The sequence below is a fragment of the Poeciliopsis prolifica genome, unplaced genomic scaffold (genome assembly GCF_027474105.1).
Source record: "Poeciliopsis prolifica strain line A6 unplaced genomic scaffold, Auburn_PproV2 SCAFFOLD032, whole genome shotgun sequence".
Taxonomy (NCBI): Eukaryota; Metazoa; Chordata; class Actinopteri; order Cyprinodontiformes; family Poeciliidae; genus Poeciliopsis; species Poeciliopsis prolifica.
Genome location: NW_026562407.1, coordinates 4,568,386 through 4,590,765, shown reverse-complemented (window position 1 = coordinate 4,590,765; position 22,380 = coordinate 4,568,386). Strand labels below are relative to the sequence as shown.

The following is a 22,380-nucleotide window of genomic DNA, read 5'->3' as shown; positions in this document are numbered from 1 at the left end:
TTACATATATATAAAATAAAACAAGTGTGGATTCAACAGCAACATGGAGTGACTGCTGTATTTTTGAAACTTTCCTTTGTTGAAGTCATGTTCTAAGTCTTGGCAGGTAAACTCCTGATATTTTCTGCTTGGTAGGGCACAGCTGGGAATCCTTTTACAAGTTCACTGATTGCCAGGGTTAAGTCAAAGCAGTCCTGTTGTGAAATTTAATGAGTGAGTTGTTTTTTTTAAGGATTTAGCTAATTTGATATTTCTTTCTTTATTTTGTGCATATGCTATGTTATGCTATGTTATGCATATGCTATGTTCATATGCTATGTATAGAGAAAATGCGTCCCAGAGATAAACCAGTCTAATCACTCTACATTTCATTGCTTTGTACATATAACAGTGCAATGACAATAAAGTTGAATTCTATGTTCCAGATAAAATAACATCCCCACAGCATGATTCATACTAAGCTCAGTTTATTAGGTTTCTTTATTTACCAGCTATGATTGTTTTTCAAACTCATTTTCACAGCAGTTTTACCTAATAGATCTAAATAATGATGGTGTTACCTGCCAGAGGAAGACATTTTTCACCGCAAGCAGCAAATTAAAATAAAACTACAAGTACACATTAAGCTGCATGTTGCACATGGTAAAGCTGACTCTGGTTGTAAAGGGGTTAAGTCCAGCCCACAAGGAGCCAAATCTCAGGCTGTGACCTTAACATTACCGATGGAACAATAAATCAAGAAAACTGCTCTCTGCTATCTTAACGCTGCAGATTCTTACAACATAGACAAGAGCTTTTCTTCAATGTCAAGCCAAAGCCAGGCTGAAAGGGAGATACTTCAACCTTTTACATCATCATTCCTTCATTTACACATTTATTTATATCACAGCCAGAGTAATGTTTGTCTTCTGTAAAATATTGTTCAGGGCTCAACCTTTTTTGCACTCTTCTGTCAAGAAAAGCCAACAATCCTGCCACTTCAGAAGAAAACACTTCCTTTGCAAATTGTCTCCAACGTCTTGTTATGGTCTATCTAATTCAACTAATTGGTTGTTTTTTTGTTTTGCTGTTCTTTCAAAGACCGATCGATTCTTATAATTTACAAAGATCATAATAGCATGGTTTTATTTTAATATTCAAAGTGCAGAATGATGAGTCTCGGGACTATTTGGAAAAACAAACTTAGATAATGTCCACTATGTGTACTACTACACAGACATTAACATAAAAAATAAGATGTTTAATTATATTAAAGGGAACCAATACAACAATACACCAGTTATAGTTTTGAGCTGTTATTTACAAAAGGAAAGTCACTTACCGGTAATAAACTCAGAGTATAACACATCAGGCCTGAAATCATCATCTCCTCTTGGAGGAAAGTGATCCCTAAAATACAGAGGACGTGCATTATTTATGTATGTCTGGAAGCTGCTAAATGTTCTAAAACACTGGACTTTTACCAACCACTAAAATGAGATGAGATGCAAGGAAAAGACAAAAAAGCAAATTAACTCCAAAATAACCATAACCTATCTTCACATAATGATCTGCTGAAAAAGCAACATCTGTCAAGCTAGCAGGGTGAACAACTCTGACATGTTTACATTAAAGCTCTATGGTTTTAAGTTATATACTTAAAGGTGTGATGGAGTAGGAATGGACCAGGACCTGTCAGTTAACAGGGAATCATTATCTTCAAACAGGACCTGTGTCATAATCAATTGGATGACAGCCCACCATAACAAGGTGTGGGAATGTGCCATTTTATCTTAAATAGATCTTACTATTCTTAGAGATATTCTTTGTGTTGTGCCAGGAATGAAGTATTTCATACATGAAGTCAGTTTTGGGGCTAGAAAAAAAGAAAAACTAAACTTGACGGTTGACGTTACCTCATAAGATGCAGCTCTGGTATGGGCCGGAGGTCCTTGGAGGACAGACCGTCAACAACAGGGGAGTCTAAGTTTGCTGAACCGTTGCTCAGCCTGTCACTGCTCTCGTATCCAGATTCAGTTCTCTGGATCTTCCAGTTGTCGTTGTACAATTTAAGGTTAGCCGAGCCCTTTGATCTGTCCATGTCATTGTGTCCATCCCGGCTGTCCGAGTCCAGCGAGCTCCGGCTGCCCCCGGTTTCATTCTTCTGTTCATCTTCGTAGATGGTCATCAGGCTCTTCGGTTTGCGTTCTTCCAATGCCCCCCACGTGAGGTCTCTGTCCCTCTCATGGTCACGGGACGGCGAGTGACTGTTTGTTCTTCTCCGTGGGCTGGGGAGCCGACAATCCTCTATCGCCGCGTTCCCATCGTCAACGCTGCTCAAAACGCTGTCCACGTTTAGTGCCTCCCGCATGGGCCTCCACGCTCTGCTGGAGGGGTTGTTGCTCCTCCCATTTCGGTCCCGAGAATCTTGGCTGCTGTCCGTGTCGTATCCGTTGACGAGGTGCTCCAGTCTCCGGCTCTGATGCCCGCTCCTCAAAGTGGCACTGCTGGACGGCACTTGAAGCCTGGTGTGGGAACGTGGCGGGTCGTGAGAGGAGCGCGGTAACCGTGCGGGGTCATGAGAGGACCGAGGTGAATGTGGTGGGTCAGAAGAGTGCGGAGGGTCATGAGAGGACCGAGGTGAACGTGGTGGGTCAGAAGAGTGCGGAGGGTCATGAGAGGAGCGAGGTGGATCATGTGAGGAGCGGCCGCCAAGGTGCGGCACTCGCTCTGTCCTGATGGGTCCCTTCCCTTGGCTTTTGTACAGCCGAGTCTCCAGGTACTGCTTGAAGCCGTTCTCTGGAGGGGAGGCGGAGCGGGAGTAAGTCCTGTCATGAGCTGGATCTAAGGTAAATAAGATTTCAAGAGAGAGCACATTATTATTACATGGTATGATAATATAAAATGAACTTCTAAACAGATGTGTCAGATAAATTAAGACAAAAAAAAAACATGGCATTGAAAATAAGTCTTCCTTTGCCACAGTTAATGTATAGAAGAAAGTATGGTGCAGAGCCTTGCAAAGGTATTGGTAAACTTTTGTGAAATTAACCCCTGTGAAACATGGTGGCAATAGCATTATGCTGTAGGGACGCTTCTCTTTATCATTGAGCATAGGCATTAAAGCTAGATTCAGTGTAAAAAAAGATGAAGCTCTTCTAACATTAATAAACTTGAGCAATGTAACCAGGTCTCTAGATGTCAAAATACGAGAAGAGACCCTCAAAACTTACAGGTGTTATTGCAGAGAAACTAATTCTCCAAAGGAAACAGAAAGACAAAATTCACATATGGCACACTCCTTTTGTTTGCAAAAAAAAACTACAATCACAAGTTTTGCATGTTTCACAGAAAAAATTTTAAAATCAAGAAAATAACCTCGCCCCAATTGAAAGAGGACCTACACAGTTTTAAACACCAAGATGAAAAAGCTGCAACAAGGACCACAGGAGGGAGAGAACAAAGATAAAGGCAGAGGAGGAGGATAAAACAATTGGTGTTAGTTATGTTTGCAGATGAAATGAAAGTGTAAATTTGAGTCAACGTGAAGTCAATTTTCTTCTGCAGAGTGTGAACAGAGGGGGGGAGTCAGTTCATTTAGAAATGTCAATGCAGTGATACTTTTCTGCATAAATGTATGCTTGTTTTAGTATATTGTGATGCCTAAAATACAACAGCTACTTTTAAACACAGGTTTTAACGGTAGCTCTATGCATTTTGTGACTATGCAAGTTCAAATGACAAGTCCCACATATCTTTAAGCATTTTTCTTTCTAATGCTGACAGCAGTGTCGTATTGGCATAACCGTCTAAGTGGCTGAGAAAAATCAATCTACTCCAGCTTTGTGTTTTAGTGCTCAAAAATTGAATTTAGTACTTTATATAACTGGCAGTCCTTGGAAATAAGCCTGCAGGAGACTGCATCACTTCATTTTGCTGACAGTGTGCCAGAGCTAAATCACTTCAAAGTTGGCCCTCTACATACATACAAAGTGTTGAAGAGTTTCTGCCGCCGGCTCAAAGTTATTAGCAGTATGCAGAGATAAGGATGATTTTAAACACATGAACTCAAAATCTGCTTTTGTCTTGATGGGTGAACGAACTACAGCTACGAATTAACAAGTCACTCCGGAAACATAACTCTTTGATTTGGAAGTTTTTGAAACAAAAAAGAAAACTCAGCTATTTATTTCATTATTTATAAGAAAAGTGGAGCCAGTAATAATAAATGAAATTCAGACTCCCTCTTAAACATCCAGAGACACTGCTGCAGATAACAGGAAGGCTGTTCTGTTTTATCATGTTAAAGGGACCAAGATTAGGAAATGAAGGTAATCATTTTGGAGTCCAAATTATACCTTTACCCTCAAAACATTAAGCTTTAAGTATTTTACATGGATCTTGCTGAAAAACAACAAATATGTTATGGAGAACTTCTGCCTTTGTAGGTGTTCAAACAGAAGAAAAAGTAACTGACGTAAATGACGCATGGCGCAACTGTTTTTAACTGCACAAACGACTCGGTTGCAAAACCTGGAACATTTTACAGTTTTTGCAAGTTTCCAATAATCCAGGAGCAGTTTTCTGAAGTTCATTTTAAAATAAACATTTTGTAATCAAGAAAGTTGGGTAAAAAAAGAAATTGAAGTTTTGTCACTTATTTATACTCAAAAAGATAAAGGAATCATGTAAAATCTATACGAGCAGGCCAAAACCTTGGCCAAATGGTGATCAGAAACAGTTTTTTTTAATCTGTAGATACTCTAGTGTCACCTTCAGCTGAGCCGTTTATCACATGAGTGACACCAACTTGTCGCTAACTGATGCCAGAGCAAATGATATGTAGCATTAGATGTATGCTGCAAACTGTGCTCCATAATCCCCCCTTCCACATACACATAAAAACACTTCATTAAGAGAGATTAATCAAGTCATTCAGGCACTCATAAAAAAACACAAACCCAAGCTGTGAATTGCATTAGAAAACTTAGGCCTAAAATATAAGTTAATAATAGATCAGATCTAAGCATATTTTTCCATCTGTGAATTTCAGCTGTTCTCTGTTTTTAGTAAGAGTTGTTAGTATTGATGTAAACATGAGAAAGAAAAAAAGGGAGTTTGAGAGCATGGAGGATCAACGCTGGCTCAAACAGACGTCAGCAGTTTTAATCCCCTTTCTGACACATTGCTCCAAAACGGAAAGTTACGTAAGGGCTTGACGAGGGAAAAGGGACAGTTTCTGTTCCACTACGCCTCATGTTTCTCATGCAGAGTCTCCTACAGAAAACCCACCTCTGTGGCGATGCTCATGCCTCCGCTGACCACCTCTGTCAGCATCTCTCCTGACTGGATGCATTCCTCTCAGATCTATCGCTTTCTGGGCAACTTCTCTGGACAAATCCCTAAGGCGTCCTTTAGGATCACTGGTCTCACGTTTCACTAAAAATAAAAATAAGCGACAAAGGAAACAGCAAAAAAAATTTAGTATCCAACATATTTTACTTTCTTGAGCATGATTTATTGTTTGCATTCTGAAAATGAAGACAAGAAAAACACCAGGAAATCCCTGAGCAGGATCTGGTGGAAAATTCCAACAGTGCTGAAATCCTTCAGTATCACATTACTTAGAAGGATCTGCGATCACTACTTCCTCCTGCTTGTCACCTTTATGCTTTCAAGTCTCCAGCAGCCTGAAGGGATAAAGTGGCCCAGACACACAGGACACAACTGCTTGTGAGTTTTTTTTTTTTTTTTTTTTACCCCATCTGTTTATTGATATTAATTTATTAAATGTTTTTATTTCCACACAGTTTCATTGGTATTATATATTTATTACTTAATAACTAACACCTTTGGAAATGTTTTAGTTCTTGACATTATTTTAGGTTTCATCTTCAAAATACTGCATTTTGTATTTATTTTTTATTTCTATTGTAATCATTTATTTTATACTTACTTTCAGTGTCTTTCTACATACTACATTCCATTTCCTTAATTCTTCACTACATGGTTGTTTTGTTCTTAAGTCCTCATCCTCAGAAATAGTGTGATGCATGTTCAACAGTTTTAAAATAGTAAAAAATCAATTTCATAATTTCTGTTGTAACATCTGTCTGGTTAAAAAATCTTTACACATTTATATAATAATAATAATGAAAAATTAGTAAAAATATTAGTGCAATAATCAATAATCTAGAACAATAACAAAATAACATTTAATTTTACAGCAATAAATGAGATGATTTACAAAGATATATAATCCTACCTTCCAGTGACTAAAATGGCAAATTTCTACTTGTTGCCAGAAGCCTCAGACAAAAAGTGGTAAAAGAAATGTTAAAAGACTAAAAAGGAACAGAAACCAAACAATATAATTTGTGCTTTCAGTTTTCCCTTTCTTAGTAAATTCCAATAATTAGCTTTATCTTGACCTTAACAACAACACTAGTTCTTGCTCTTCTGCCTGCAATTTATTTTCTTCTTTTACACTTTGTGATAATAATAAAACTCTACATGTGTGCAGAAATGACGGGTCTTTGTGACCTTTCTCCCCGACATGAGTCCCCAATCCCTTCTGCGTTCCAAACATGGTCAGATTTAGTTTTACAGCAAAGATGTTTAATTATCACTACCCCTGGTTGCCATGCCAGATCTCTGCTTGCTGCCAGAATCTGAGGACAAAAATATTTATCAGCGAGGCAGGCTTTTAATGAACTGAAAAAGGACGGAAACTAAACAGTGTGACTCATCTAGTTCACACTTCTAGTTTTCCCTTAAATGTTAGTGAATTTATTTTCTTGTCCTCTGCTATTTAATTCTTTGTTCTCATTATTCAACCTGCATCTTGAGTATCGTAAATTGCTTCATTTCTTTACCTTGTCCCCGTCCACCGCTGGTCTGTCCGCTGCCCCTGCTGAGAGTCGAAGTGGTTTTCTTTTTGTGAGGCTCGTGGTCCAGCACAGCTTTCAGATTCTCTTTGGTCAATTCAATTGTCTTGGGTGCTGCATTTGGAGACTCAACACCTGGAGGAAAGAAAACATTGTCAAGCTCAACTTTCTCACAGCGCTACTTTGTTCAGGAGTAAAAATAGAGACTTCAACCTTGAGCATTGAATGAGAATTGAAATGACAGTATCTTCAGTCATCATCATGTAGTTTTTCCGGCTGTTCTGACAGCTCTGATGGACACTGAGCAGCTGCCACAGATTGGAGCTGGGGCACAGCCAGCACAGAGAGTTGGAGGAGGATCTTTAAAGGGGATGAAAAAAAAAAAAAAACTCCCCGGCTGCACAAATCCAGGGATAAATAATCCCAGCAGATGATATGTTTCCATCACTACCATCTGGCTACAAATGTAACCAATATGATTTTAAAAAGCGAAACACTTTCAAGTCTGATTTCAAGACTTTTCAAGATTCAACTTCCCAGAGATCTAAGTGGGTCTGTAAAGATTTAACACCAAAGTTTATTATGTATTTACTATGTTTGTACAGGTGTTGGTTTTACTCATGGAACCAGAACAACCAGACTAGCAGGAGGAATGGATGGACTGATAAAAAGATGGCTGGACAGATGGACAATGACCAGAGAGACAAACAGATTGAAGAAGGAAAGATTGACAGAGGATAGGCCACCAATGGATGTAAAAAATGGATTGGCCAACAATAGGCAAAAAATTAAAAGGATGGACAAATTAACAGATTAATGGACAGCTGAAGAAAGTGATGAACATGTAGGACATGTAGATGGAGAATGGATTGACGTTGGGCCAAAATTGGGATGAATGAACAGAATGACCGCAACACAGTGGATGAATAGATGGGTGAAAAGAAGGTCAGTGAAAATCAATGGACATACGGACAGAAAACAGATGGATCAATAGATAATGGAAAAATGAATGCCCAAAACATGGACAAAAATGGGATGGCTGGACAATGAAGAATAGAACAGATGGACAGATTGACTGAGTGACGACTGACAAGTGCATGCAGATATTGAGAAACTAAATGGACATACAGAGAATGAATGGGTGGACAACGGAAAATTAATAGAAGTAGAAAGATAATGGACACATGGATGGAAAAACTGATGGACAGTAAATAAAAGGCTAGACAAATCCACAGACGATTAATTATGGAAATATTGAAGGAGAATGTACAAATAGATATATGGATGGACAATAGGCATAAAAATGGGATTTGAAGGAAAGACAGATTGAAGAATAGACTGAGAATGGAAAGTTGAATGGTCAGAGAGAGAAGTAATGGACAAAGTGATTGACAATGGAGAAAATCATTGGATAGATGTAACTATTTAGGGAGGGAACATCTTGAAATATTAATATTTTACCTTCTCTATTTACTTGTTCAAGTAAATCTACAGAAAATAAAATCAAAGGCTGGTTAAAAAAAACAGCCAAATGGATTTACAAGATGTAATCAAGTGTTTTTATAGAAGAACATATAGATAAAGTCAGGGCAGAGAAAAACAAAACGAAACTGGGGAGCAAGTTATACCTGCCGCATCTCCGTCAACATTGGTCTTGTGGGTATGTGAGTGGCTGCTGTTGAGTCTCGAGGCATCTTCTGTGTGGATGGCACTCCCATCAGGGTTGGAGTAAAAGAGAAGTAGAGGCTGGAAGTGACCTTTAATACATTTGGTGACCACATCTTTCCACCGAGAACCAATCTGCAGTGGAAAAAAGAAAAACAAAAATATTGGCAAAGGATTTAAAGTCTAAATAAATATGATCCACTGAGACAATACTAGGCAAAAACCCCAAACTGAGTACGGCAAAAAGGGTACAAAGGCAAGGTTGCTTGATTATAGAATAAAATATAATTATTTAAAAGGATTTTCACAGAGTTACTGCACTTGGAGAAGAAATTGGCTTGAAATTGAAACTCTTCCAATATCTTCCTGTTGAATCTCCACACTTAAAAAGGGATTTTATCAAATGAAGAAAAAATAGATTTAGTACCATTTTACAATCTTTGAGAATAAAATTCTAAAAATGTTAACCTAAATTATTAGTGTTTCATAAGAGAAAAAACTATATTGGGTAAAAATAATATATTAGCAACTAATCAGAGTACAATTATTCTTCATTTGTTCCTTAATTTGGAAATGCAAATGTGTCAAGTAAAAAAAAAAAAACACCAGTTACTTTGATCAAACCAATTTGCTCACATTTTAGGTCCCAGTCAAATTCATAACTTCCCTGTAAGTTGTTAAAATTTTAAGTTTTAAATTAAAAACTTGAGGATCTGGGGGGTAAATTCTGTTGAATTTTTAAATTCCAGCAGTATTTTGTAAACTAATTTAGTAATTATCTGTCAAAGTAAAATAATTTCTGCAGCTGAATGATTTCTGAATAACTAGTTTCCGTTTGCAAACATTTCACCAGTTATACTGGCCAATATAAGGAAACAATAAAAACTCCCTGGCTAATTTAAGCTCCAAAAATGTTTACTGCGTTCCTAATTTTCAGAAAAAGCTATTTTATGAAGCTGGGAGAAAAAAAAACATGGCGAGGCGACAATGTCGCAGTCTTTCTGTGACAACTGTTTGAGGACTCATAAGAATGCTGGCGAGCTGTGATCCAGGTACTTGGCAGGAGCTAAGGCGCAGTAGCTCCTCCATCTCGCTCAGGAAGGTTTGCAAACACAGCGCAAGCTACTGATGGATTGATGCAGAGCCAGGCGGCCGCTGCACCACCATCCCAGAGAAAATAGTGAGCAGGATGTGAGACAATGGCATTTGTATCATAAAAATGGATTAAAAGAGAAAAAATCTGGGAAAATTTTTTTTTCTTACAATATAAATAATTCAGTATTCAGAGACTTTTTCTGTAACACAATTGCAGGCATCCATTGAAGGCCTCACCACAGACTTTAATATCCTAAATGCAGTCATAAAAGAATTGAGGAGCTCCTCTGCTTTCAACCAGGCCAATGCTCACCAACTCATTAGGCACTAATGATTTAAACCGTGCCTAATGGTGCTATTTTAACCTTGCAATAATCACAAAATATCATATCATATCTTTCTACAATTCTCCCTTTTTAACACGAAGGATCCTTGCCTTACTAAGAACCAGCACTCCACTGTTTCATGTATATACAGTGGAAATTTAAGCAAACCGCAATATGTAATTTAATAGTGCTTAAATTGCATATTGTGGCCTGCTTGAATTTTTTGGTTATGGTTTATTTAAAGCTTAAAAATAAATCTTCTGATAATTTGTTAGATGGTCTTGTTACACAAGGCTTCTTTCTTGGAATGATCTTGCTGAATCTTTATATTAATGATTTACTAGATACCTGCATAGATGTTTATGTTAAATGTAAGCAAGCAACATAGTTATTTTATACAAGCAGACAATGTCCATGAAGCATATTCAAGTCTAGTATCAGCTTTGAATCAAGTTCAGAAATTGCTTTGTAAATCTGCAAGTTTCCTTTCATCTCAGTGTCTTTTTGGACTATTCTTTATTGAATAGGCTTTACTAAAATATATCCATATATCTATGGTCCAACAACCCTTGATGTATATTCTTCTGTATGCAACCTCTATGTCTAATAGACCAGCGAGTATCCTCCTCACCTCTTTCACTGTTGCATCATCAAAGAAAACCCATTTGGAGGATTTGGTGTGGAAGGCAAAGGCACAGTAGTGGTGGCTGGAGTAGCAGATCATCCCCACAAGCAGCAGCTCTCCCTTTCTGGCATGCTCGTCAGTCACCCTGTAGAAGAGCTGCGGTCGCAAACACACACACAAATAAAACATTTATACCCAGGTGATTGATGCAGAAGTCATCAGGAAATAAAGCTAAAACTGTTGTTCCTTCCTCCCTTTTATAGGCCAATACCAGACCTTCACATCTATGCTCCAATCTTCCCTACTTTTCTTGCTAAAACAAGGGTTATTGTCTGCATGTGTAGCACAAACATTACAAGGACAGTGTTGCTGAATAGTTTCTCTAAAACATGTTTTCTGAACAGTACGCTTTCTGTTTCCTGTCTTAAACTTTAAAAAAAAGGAGAGCTTTCAAAGCAAATCAAGAAGGCGTAGGACTCGCTTTAACACCCAATAAAGTCACATGGACTGTTCCAAATGAATAAAAACTTTTGTGGTGGATTAATGTGAGGGCGGGTCTAACAAATTCTTCTGATGGTTTGGCTTTTTAACAGCTCAAGAGGGAGCCGTTAAGAAATCATTTTGAAAACTGGTATGTAATGTGTGGACTATGTCCTGATCTGAACTCTGCTGATTGATCTTTGCTTGTAAAGTTCAACCACACAGAGAGTAGATGTTAAGAGAGCCACTGAGGACTAGTTTGTAAATTATGTCATATTGCAGCTTGTAGTTCAAAATTAATGTCCAACAGGAGACATCAGGAAACACATGGCCACATTTGGGCCTATTCCTGAATGTTTATCTATAAACAAGCTTCAGAGCGTTTTCTTTCTTTCAGTGAAACATGTTGAACCTTCATGTTCACTTCACAGGCATTCTCTCACAGAAAGATGAGAGGAGGGTCTTTCTGACAAACTGTTTGATCGCCGGGCATTGGGCGTCAACTGCTTATGCAGCTGCACAGAATTCCACAGAAGTAATTCCCCACTTTATTTCCAACAAATGTCCAATTGCGCTACAATAAACTGACCCTAGAGCTATCAGAAGGCGTTGTAGTTGCGTAAATGGAAGACAGTACATTCTTTAATCAAGCCTGATGTTTTGGTGGACCCCACAGAGCTATTTTAATTTAGCTGGAAACTAAATTACAAGTAAACAACAGCTTAAAGGCGACTCACTGCAGAGAGGCTGAGATTTGGCCCCAGCGAGCGGATGACTTCCTCTGTGAGATCCGATTGTTCAGAGTCCCACACAAAGCCAATGGTCACTATTTCTGGGCAGTTCATCAGGACCTGTCTGATCCGGATCTTCTGACCACAGTTGCTCTGAAAGAAAGAAAAAGCAAAACAACAATTTCAGTCTCATTAAAACCACAGGTATAGAATATTTCAGAAACTGAGCCATATCAAGTAGGTGAATATGTAGGTGCACCTCAATTTAGAATACGATAAAAATATATATATCACATTTTAACTGATTACAAAAAGCTTCCAACAAAATGACCAATCTATAAAACCAAATTAATAAAAAAAAAAAACTTACTGGACAATTTCTAAGGTCCCCAATTGTACTTGCTGCTTGCAACAGTTCCCCAAAAGACTCATCACGACGCTGATGCGTCTGTTGACTAAGAAAGCAGAAAACGTCAGCACAAGATTTTTTCTATCAAATCATAATAGAAAAAAACTAGACATAATATGATCTATAGTGAATAGGATGTAGCAGCAGTAAATCCTATTCACTGTAGGTCTCTTATTACCTCCTTTTAATAGGAAAAAGGGGCTTTAAATATTCTGTCCCTTACCAGAGTGCTGTGGTGGAAATATAATGTACCAGCTCTGTAAACGGCAGAGGGTCCGACGACGCCCCACAGCTACGGCACACAGACTGAAGAGAAGGTCAGTGAGCAAAAAGGCAATAAAAGAAAGCTTATATAACTTCTGCCAAGGACCATTTTATTGTAGGCAGGAAATAAAAAAAAACAAACCATTAAAAATGTATACAGATGGCCAAATGTGTGATTAACTTTCAGTATTATTTGCTGCTTTGGGGTCAAAAAGTTAAGGGAGTCCAATCAAACGTGTTATCAGCTAGATGTAGAGACAGTGCTTGTTTAAGGCAGGAACAGAGTCGGTGATGGGCATCAGTGCCACAAAGGAGGCTGGTGTGCATGTTGTGCGTAGCTGGAATTTATGCGTACAGCATCTGTGACACATCCGGTACTGCTTCTGCAGCAGCGTTGTGCAGCCTGACAATAAAACACCCTCTGTAATCCACAAGGGGCGACCCAGTGTGAAAACATGATGGATTGGATTCCCATTGTCTCAAGCACTGATTCATGTAGCACTGTGCAAGCGTATGTGTGCACTTGCTGTCTAAAAGAAGGTTCAGACCGTCCACAGATCAACCCTGAAGGCCAAACCCTACATGGTAGAACTGATCGACAATTACCTAAATAATAAAATATTGAATAATTGTGAGCGTTTACAGTTGGCAATACAATGTTGGACTCCATAGTTTTCTCTGGTACCCTCCATCATTTGATGAGCTGTTAAGGAGAATGTTTTCACTCAGCATTTCTGAGAAAACCTGATGTGATCCAGAGCGACACCAACCACTTAATCTCAGTTTAGCGATTCTTCTTTCTCTAAATATGGTAAATATGGTCTAACTTATTAGTCCAGTGACAATCAATAGCAGATTTGTAGTTTAAACTCACGTTTCAACACCATCTGCATTATCAACCTCAGTGAGACACTCTGCAAAAGTCATAATTGTGCTGATTATGACAGACCAGTGCCTCTCCCTTTTATTTCTGTGTCCGTTTTCCTTCCTCTCAACCCAAAGTAGGATGAGGCCTGGTTCTGCTGAAAGTTTCATCTCTTTAAAAGACTCAGTTTCTTCTTGTTTAGAATCAGGGATTGCTATGAAGTCAACTACCTAATGAAACCAACAGGGCTTTCTTATATGGACCACATTATATTTGACATTGTACAATAAAATATTATTACACTGTAATAATTCAATCTGAATCTGTATGATTGCTTTGTATGGATTTGAAAATATATCACAATAAATAAATTTGATCTTTTTGCTGTGCATTAAGATGGTATTTGTTGTAAATTGCTACTAGGTAAAAAATATAGTCAAACTCAAAACATTGATAAATACTTTAAAGAAACCTACTGACCTGCTCATAAAGTGACATAGCAAACTTTTGATGAGTGATACAAGAGTTGGAGGTGCAGGCATCTGTCTCCTCAGGCACAATATGCAGGTGGATCCTCTCCAGTATATTTTCCTAAGAAAGACAAGGAAATGCCTCAGATATAAAACAACAAACTCAATTGGAGTTATTTCAATAACATCTGTAACGTCATGGTGTAAACAAGCAGCTGCACTTCACATTCTTTGTCTTTTTACCAAGCCCTATAAAGTGCAAGAAATACTAAAGGCTTGCAAGATATTACACAGAATAGGCTCAACATCAGTTTTTTATTGATGTGATAACACAGTAATAGAAAAAGGAACAAGTAAAACCAAAACAACATGTGCACACGTCCTACTATCCTTGGAAACAACTTTAAAATGCCTGAAAGTAACCTGTTCATCTGGAGTACAATAGAAGGCAAGTAAAAAAAACAAGGAAACAATGCAGCAGTCACACCGCTCAGGGCTAATATGGTGAGAAAATTGCAATTCAATCCAGGAACAAAAGCTGGGGAGCTTGGGAGAATACAGAAGGAGACAGGTACAAATGAACCCCGCTCACAAGTAGAACCAGCCAGGTACTGAGATATTCTCAAAGGCCCAGAAAAGAAAAGGTCTATAGTGGAAAAGATATATATTCTTGCAGCTTGCAAATATGCATCAGGAGAGTAACTTTACATCCTGACACATTGTGGTTTAGAACATTTTTAACCCCTATGGTGGCTGCCACTTAAAAAGTGGCATCTGCGCTTTACTATTTTGTGCTGCACATTGGGGGACAAGATGTCCAGAAGACACAGATATGACATCCTTATGTCTGCTTAGGTCTCTTAGAATAAAAACAAGCAAAAGCAGAAAACTGAAAGGGAAGATAATATCACTAAATCCTAAGTACATAAATAAGTAAGTAAATTATTAAGTGAATTAATTAACTAGATAGAAAGCAAATATAAAGGCATTTTTATAAAAATATAAAGGCCTATATATTATTACTTATTATTTGCACATATGAATACATGTGCAAATAACAGGTAAAAACATGAAAAATAAACATGATAGAAGTAAATTAAGTCAGTAAGTAATCAATAGATAAATAAATATTTAAATTACTAAACCTAAAACTAAGTTAGCATGGGAAAAAATAATCCAGAAGAAAAAATGAATGGATCATATCCATTAAATTGATTGTCATGTAATGATTACTTTTACATTTTGGTCAATTATGATGTCAAATCCTGCAATTTTCTATTGTTTCCGATTTCTTAAAATTTCTACATATTGCCACATTTAATGACTACTTTGCATATGTGTAGCTCAGTGCCCTGTCCAGGCACTTATAGTCCACAAGAAATTCATGTTGTCCTGTTTGAAAGTCACCCTATAAATCCATTGTGATGAAGTTTATAGAAAACTCTAAGTTTGTAAATAATATAAACTAATACAAACAGACGAAAGAAAACCTTTATATCAAAAATAAAGGCAGTGGTCTGAACACAAGCAAAATGCTTATATAACCTGTCAAGATGATATTTAGTCCTATTGTGGAAGAAGTTGAGAGGGGAGGGGATAGGGGGGACAGAAGCTCTTTCAGTGACCTCCCCCAACAGTTTGTTGCAGAGAGTTGCCCTAACTGCGTGGCAGCATAACGCACAAACACTTACAAAGCACTCTGCGGCATCATCCATAAAGCCCAGCTGGAAGCGTTGCTCGTCCTTAAAGGTCTCTGCCAAGGCGTGACGCAGGTTGTCAGAAGGCAAGGCGCGCTCCCGACTCTGCTGGAACTGGGAGAAAAGGCTCTGACGAAGGAGGAAAGGAGAGGTTCACACATAAACAGTGCCACATTGTGTTTGCAGGCATTCATGTATCTGGATTCATACTGTTAAATTTTTGTTAAATAAAATAAAATAAAATATTCAATGTGAAAAACACAAAGCAGCATAGAAAAGCAGAAAACTTTTCTATGCTTTTTAACTTTTAGTTAAACAGCATTTAGTTATGTCTTCTAACTAAATGTGAACGCTATTATTCTCTAAACACAGAGAAACTGGTCAGAATTGATTGAATTAAAAGATGGTTTTACATAATAGGCCTAATATTTAACTGCAAATCATGTTTTCTACTTTGTGTTGGTTTACTTCATAAAATCCCAATAAAACACGTTGATGTTTGTATTGCATGTTAATTGAGGGGTATGAAAACTTTTGCGAGGTAATGTACAATAATAATTTCTGTGACCAGGTGTACAATGCACCATGACAGCAAAACAAAAAAAAAACAAAAACAAAAAAAAAGCTTCATGGATATTTTGCTGCTTGCGCTTATTTAGGAAGTTGCTAAAAATGCCATACCTTTAGTGCACAAAAAATGCATGAGTCTCCCAGACAGAAATGCCCTGGCAGCTGTCTCAAGCTGCGTCTGAAGATGTCCAGATGCCACAGGACCTACAAAAAGGAAACAGAGAAGCAGGTTAATCTCCAGTCTTATAGTCCAAGGATTTCCTACAATCTAATCATGCAAACACTCTCAGAAATACAAACAAAATTGTTACGACCAGGAGCAGAAGTTTTGTTTTTGTTGACTGTGAATAATCTTATTATGTAAGAGAGCCAAACAGCCTTGGGTATATTTTGTTATATGCATGACATTCAAAGTGGTGTCTCCAAGGTCTCAGAATCATATCTCATGTAGAGAAATACAGCCAAAAGCGATGATCATTTCCAACCAGCTCATGGGTCGTCTTAGCCTCTGAGTCATGGTCTTCTTTGAGACTGACCTAACTCATAACTGCTGCAATGAATCATCTCACCAGCCAGGGCTCCAGTGGTCAAAAGCAACTGTGGAGAACATTCACAAACTGCTGGGAAGCTCGGACAGATTTAGACGGTGACTAAGCTCCTGAAGTCACTACAATAAAGACAGTCAGAGGGTGGAACATGTGGTGCTGTGACACCAATAAAATAAATAAGCTTACAAAAATTTGGGTAAACATTCAGCTTTTTATAACAGAATTTTACATTTTTTCCATAATTTATTTCAACAGTGTATTTTATTTGACTATTTTCCAGGTTCTAAATAACTTGAGGGCTGCAAGAAAGGTGACCATCCGGGCCAGTTTTTAGGAAGTCCTCTTCTTGCAAGTTTCATGGCATTCCTAACCAACCAAGTCTTCAGATTCTTGGTTTTTAACAGTTTGTCTTTCTGATGGTTTCCAGTTCTGTCAGATTCTTGGTTCCTTTCATACACACACATATCACTATTCTGGTGAGAGGGTTTTCTGTGTCAGTTTTGGTTAGAATCAGTAGTTTATGCCACTTGAGGTCTATTTTTAAGATTTTCCTCTTCCCCTCGTTAGTTCATTCTTCATAGAAAGTTTCTGTTCAATTCTGCTATTTGTTGGCTTCTAGTCTACATTACTACAATGTTCTTCCTGTTTCCAGCTTGTTCCAAATTACTCTGGGTGATAAGAATGAGATGAGATTTTAGCTAGTGCATCCTAGATTGGGTTGCGATTTTCTCTTATTTAGTCCAGATTTCTCTCTGAGTTTTCTCGCAGGACTCCGTCAAATACTTTCTTTATGTCAAAAACCACACAAAAAAATAATAATTAAAAAAAATTACACTGCATCTACATTTAAAAATGTTTAACATATCACAAGCAAGTTTGATCAGTTTATGTATTATACATTTTCAACTGTAAATCATCAAATTAAGTCCAGAACCTATAAAATCTACTAATCAGAATATTCAGCTTAAAATCAAAATCTCTACCCACATAAAAACTTCAGTGCTTAGAGACAACCCATAGACAAAACAAAAATTATGTTATCTGGCAGATTTAAAGATACTTTAATTGAACCAGAAAGTCTGTTACTAAAAGCTAAGGTTTTAACTGTTACTATTTTTTAAACGATTAGTTTCATAAGAGGAGCAAAATATGTCCTTTTTAAAAAGACTAATAAATGCAGTTATTGTGCATTTTTTGTGACAACTAAGCAACTAAAGTAGCCAGGGACATGCTGCTTCAGCCAAACAACCTATTCCCCAAAACAGAGAGAAATACATTTTATATACTTTTATAATCACTTATGTTGTTACATAATAAATACCACAAAATGCAATTTGAAGTCTATGTTGCCCAGTCCTTCTCTAAGGTCAGAAGTAATTCTACCAGAGGTAGGAATAATTTGGGGCTTAACTGTAAATGATCGGTATCAGAGGTTCCCCATTGTTGGTGTGTTCTGTTTGTGCATGACTTTGCACATCATCTGCATGTCAAAAGTAGTTTTTTGTTTGTTTTGCTTTTTTAAAAATTACAGCAAATTTATGTCTGACATTGCAAAACTGCATTACAGGCAGTGTGACTCATTTGGTTGATCTCACGTATCTGAGTTTTCTGCGAACTGTTTTTTTTCCTCTTTAAAATGGCATTTGCAATGACAAAAAGAGCCTGCTGTCACTCAATGTTTGTTCTTTTTTTCACATGAAGACCATCAAAATATAAATAAAAAAGTTGTAAGCTCAAAATTTTAGAAAATGTGATATTCAGATTTTGAATTTTTATGCAAGGGAAAAATATGTCAAATAGATAGGTAAACTTATATATGTCAAATTTTCATCTATAATCAGTTTTATAGTCAGTTTCTATAGTCATACAGAGCTGGAAGTTATTAAAATTCAGTTATTACATTTTATTTTTATTCATTAATTTATTTCTATCTTTTTTGTGTCCTCTCTGGATGTTTAAGGTCCTGCAAACCTCTACTTGCCATTTATTTTTTCTTCCTGAACAATAAAACTGTTAACTTAAACTCACTAGTCTTGATTTCAGGATTATTTTATTTTAGTTTAAACTTACCAATTTAAACAAGAGTATTTGGGAATCTAGATTTTGTAAGTTTGAAATTATTATAAAGCTTTTAAATCATTTCTGATGACTGAATAAGCCACAGCAGTCAAACTGAAAACCTAAGTACAGCCAAAGCCAAAAGCCCAGACTTCTCAGACAAGTCACATTTTTGCCTAATACTCCTTTGTACCAATGAATGTTTCACCTACCTGCACAGCACTGTTGAGGAAGCAGCTGTTCTGGCCCGGCTCATTTAGCAGTCCCTTGGTTGGGGCCAGAGACATCATGCTCCCTGGCTGGTAGGATTTCCCCAGATTGCCCCCCTGCTTCCTGAAGAACTTGGCCCATGCCATTGGTTAGTGGAGTCTGCTTTCAGACCGGTGGGATAGTTAATTAGATCGAGGATAAGGCAGGTTGTAACTGGGGTCAGATAGTCCAAGGTTAGGTTATTCCACAAGCTGCTGCAGCTCCCCAACTACACATAAGATTCTAGTCAATATCAGCAGCTCACAAGTTCTGTTTACCCACTCTGCAGCTTTAATAATCTTAAACAACAGAAAAAGGGTAACATCCAAAGTAAAGGTACAAAGGGGGAAAAAAGAAGTTACAATCCACGTCTTTGTATAAGGAAGGCTTTAGTGGCAAGTTGTGTTTTTCTTCTGAAAAGATGCACTTTCTGAATGCAGAAAAAACAGTTCAATCATCCTTTAAAGTAGCAGGACAAAGCTTCAAACTGCCTTCAAACAGGGATGGTTCGCCATCATGGTGCACACTTCCGGCTTAAGTTAGTTGTCTACTGCAGAAGTTTTCACCAGGTAAAGCTGAAAACATGTCCACTCTGTGAGGGGAGAAAAAAGAGAGAGAGTTAGATCCAGAGAGCTTTCTGAGGTCAATGTGCAGCTCATTACTAGTTACAACAGTGAGTTCAATATTATAATTTTACATTAACTGTCGATTTGCCTATTTGGTTTTAAAAAAAAAAGAAAACGTGCATCTGACCCAACAAATCACACAAAAATGAGCAGCCTCATTTCTGTTTTCACATTGATGTCGAGCTGATCTTTGCAAGCATGTAAACAAAGCTTATACATTAACTTTTCCAGACACCCTTTGCACCAGAGGAGTTTCTAACTGAACTCGACACGAATTCAGACTGTATTTTAAATTCAGTCAGGTTTATTTATTTAGTCTTTACTTAACTTCTGCTAAAAGATAATAACTAGTGTGTAGGATTAAGAAGCCAAAATCTGATTTTGACAGATTATGATTGCCTTAAAGCATTTTAATACATAAAAGAAAAAAAAATTATGTGTTTGAATCCAAAATGTAAAGAAACAGAAAATGGTGGTCTGTCCCATTTGGGCTGGCAGCCTGCCGGTCTTTAGTAAAGGGATTGAAAATATGTATTTTTCATGTATGATGGTAAGTTGATATATGAACAATGAGATGGGGACTTCGTCTGAAGTAATGCATTTACTGCTCCAGTTTATATAGGTCTGATTTTTAATAAACTTAGAAAAGTATATCCAAGTATATTTTGTTGGTTATAGATGCAAAATAGTTGGAGCTGCTGAGTTTTGGTACAATTAATCAATGGAAAAAAATACAGATTTTTTGTATTTGAACTGGAAAAAAAAAAGGATTTATGGTTGATGGATTGGTTGATCTACTTATTGCCCAAAGAGTTCACAGTCAAATGTTCACAAAAGCCAGGCCATTTTATTTCTAATCGACACTAGAATTTAATCAAGTCAAAACAATGTAATGATAGTCAACAAATCAACCATTTTTGAACCCATTTGCAATCAGAATAATTAATTAATTTGTTCTTGGCATCCCTTCATGAGCTAAACTGAGACACACAGATTCGACCCATTTTCTGTGTTTGTTCTTTTCATTAACAATTGAACACTTGGAGGACAATAAAATGAAATTACCCATCAGTTTTTTGGAACGTGTAATTCAGAATTTTAAAAACAAAACCTGGAACTCAAAAGGCATCAAAATCTGCATCAACAAAAATCTTCAGCGATTGTGTGTATGCTACGAACCCTGGACTGAGAGGCTCACCAGCAGACTGTGTTGAAAGGTTTGATGGATGAATAAGTTTGTGCTGAGCAAGGCAGTGGATGCTGTCTGGGTTATTACATTAGTGAATGCCCCAAGAGACTCATGGAGTCAAAACTTTTGATTTTCCACAAGTTTGTTGGTGATTTTAAAGGCTGTTTTATTGTAGATGGAAACAAAGCTCATCTTGAGGTTCTCTGGAAATCTGATATATGAAAGATGTGATTACAACATCAAACATGTACAAAGCAGCAAGAGTGATAAAACCTCTGAATCAGTTTGTTTTGTTGTAAATTCATTTCTTTATTTTAATCCCAGTCTACTGCCTTATCATACCAGAAAAAACAATTTTGTACCTTACCACTGTGTGCAAGTTTATCTCAATAATTATACATTTTAATAAATTATGGACCAAGTTATAGAAATTAAAATGCTGCTTTCTCACAAACAACTTTTTATGATATTCTGAAGATCAAAAATTAATAAACTTCAATGTCACTTGACAGATTGTGACCGCTGATCAAACAAAAATAACTGGCATTATTTTCTGGCATCAAACATTCACATTTATCCCTCCACTAAACTATTGGAAAACATAAAATACTCAAAGTGAATGTATCAAGCCTCCACCCAATGTGGGGGACAAACTGATCCAGGGTACTCATACTCCAAAAAGGAGTTTGAGTACCCTGGATGTTAGTTAATGCATGTATGAAATGTCCTCATGGTTGATACAAAATCACAGAAGGTAGATGCTCAAAAAAGTCAAGCTAGGCATGACTAAAATAGTACAAGTATAAAATAACTAGAAGGTGAACTGACCACCAACCACAAGAATTTTTTCTGTTTGTTTGTGCACAACAAAACTTTCTTGTTGAAAGAGTCCCTCAAACCACCAGTTTCTGTCTAAACCTGCTACACAACCCTACCTTGGTGGAATTTCAGGAAGCTTAAATGGAACATTGGGTTGTCACAACATAGTGTATATACATATCCGACAGTTAATTTCAGCACCTGAAGTTTAATATTATTACAGCAGGATTACCATTCAAACAGGCGTTTCAACCAAGCTGAAAGGCCGCAGCCTCGCCATCTGAACCAGAAGCTGGCGCTCCGAAGCAACAGAATTCCAAACCAATCCCTACAGCTGTTTTAAAATAGTTTCAGCAGAAGGAATAAATGTGTACAAACCACCTGTAGTGTACAGCACAGATGTCACATGTTCTTAACTGCTGGTATCGGTGTGATGCAAGTCTTCAAGCATACACCATTTTGGAATATGATGGAAACATATAGCAACTTAATGAGAAGAGCTTGGAAACTTTCATGTTGCGATCCCTCTTTGTTAAACTGTGATATTGCACAAGCATCCAATGTGCTCTATGGGAGTTAAACTGATTTCATTTACCAGAGAAGGAAGCTACATCAGACATCGTTGAGTCAACATAACTCAACGTCAAGCTGATGGCATGAAGAGTGATGCCAGCACATGTTTTGTGTTGTGATACTGCTGACAACAGCCAAAGTGTATATATGTCTGTGCCTTTTATGAGTCTGGAAATTTTATTGCATTACAGTGGTCCATTTGAAAAGCTGCCAGCCTCAGTTACATTATTTATATCAGCCTTTTTGTCTCAGCAG

General features: G+C 37.3%; 1 protein-coding gene across 1 annotated transcript in view; it reads right to left on the bottom strand.

The window, feature by feature from the left end:
• The window catches only part of LOC129373270 (inactive ubiquitin carboxyl-terminal hydrolase 53-like), a 34,871-nt gene that overhangs the window by 6,074 nt on the left and 6,417 nt on the right, over positions 1-22,380 (bottom strand). Inside the window, exons 2-14 of the mRNA XM_055051125.1 lie at positions 18,882-19,510; positions 16,175-16,267; positions 15,488-15,622; positions 13,807-13,917; positions 12,421-12,503; positions 12,159-12,243; positions 11,795-11,941; positions 10,584-10,733; positions 8,495-8,666; positions 6,855-7,001; positions 5,272-5,418; positions 1,896-2,823; positions 1,322-1,389 (exon numbers count right to left, since the gene is read on the bottom strand). Of these exons, the coding sequence (XP_054907100.1) occupies positions 1,322-1,389; positions 1,896-2,823; positions 5,272-5,418; positions 6,855-7,001; positions 8,495-8,666; positions 10,584-10,733; positions 11,795-11,941; positions 12,159-12,243; positions 12,421-12,503; positions 13,807-13,917; positions 15,488-15,622; positions 16,175-16,267; positions 18,882-19,025 (2,410 nt within the window). The 5' untranslated portion in view covers positions 19,026-19,510. The remainder of the gene's footprint in view (positions 1-1,321; positions 1,390-1,895; positions 2,824-5,271; positions 5,419-6,854; positions 7,002-8,494; positions 8,667-10,583; positions 10,734-11,794; positions 11,942-12,158; positions 12,244-12,420; positions 12,504-13,806; positions 13,918-15,487; positions 15,623-16,174; positions 16,268-18,881; positions 19,511-22,380) is intronic.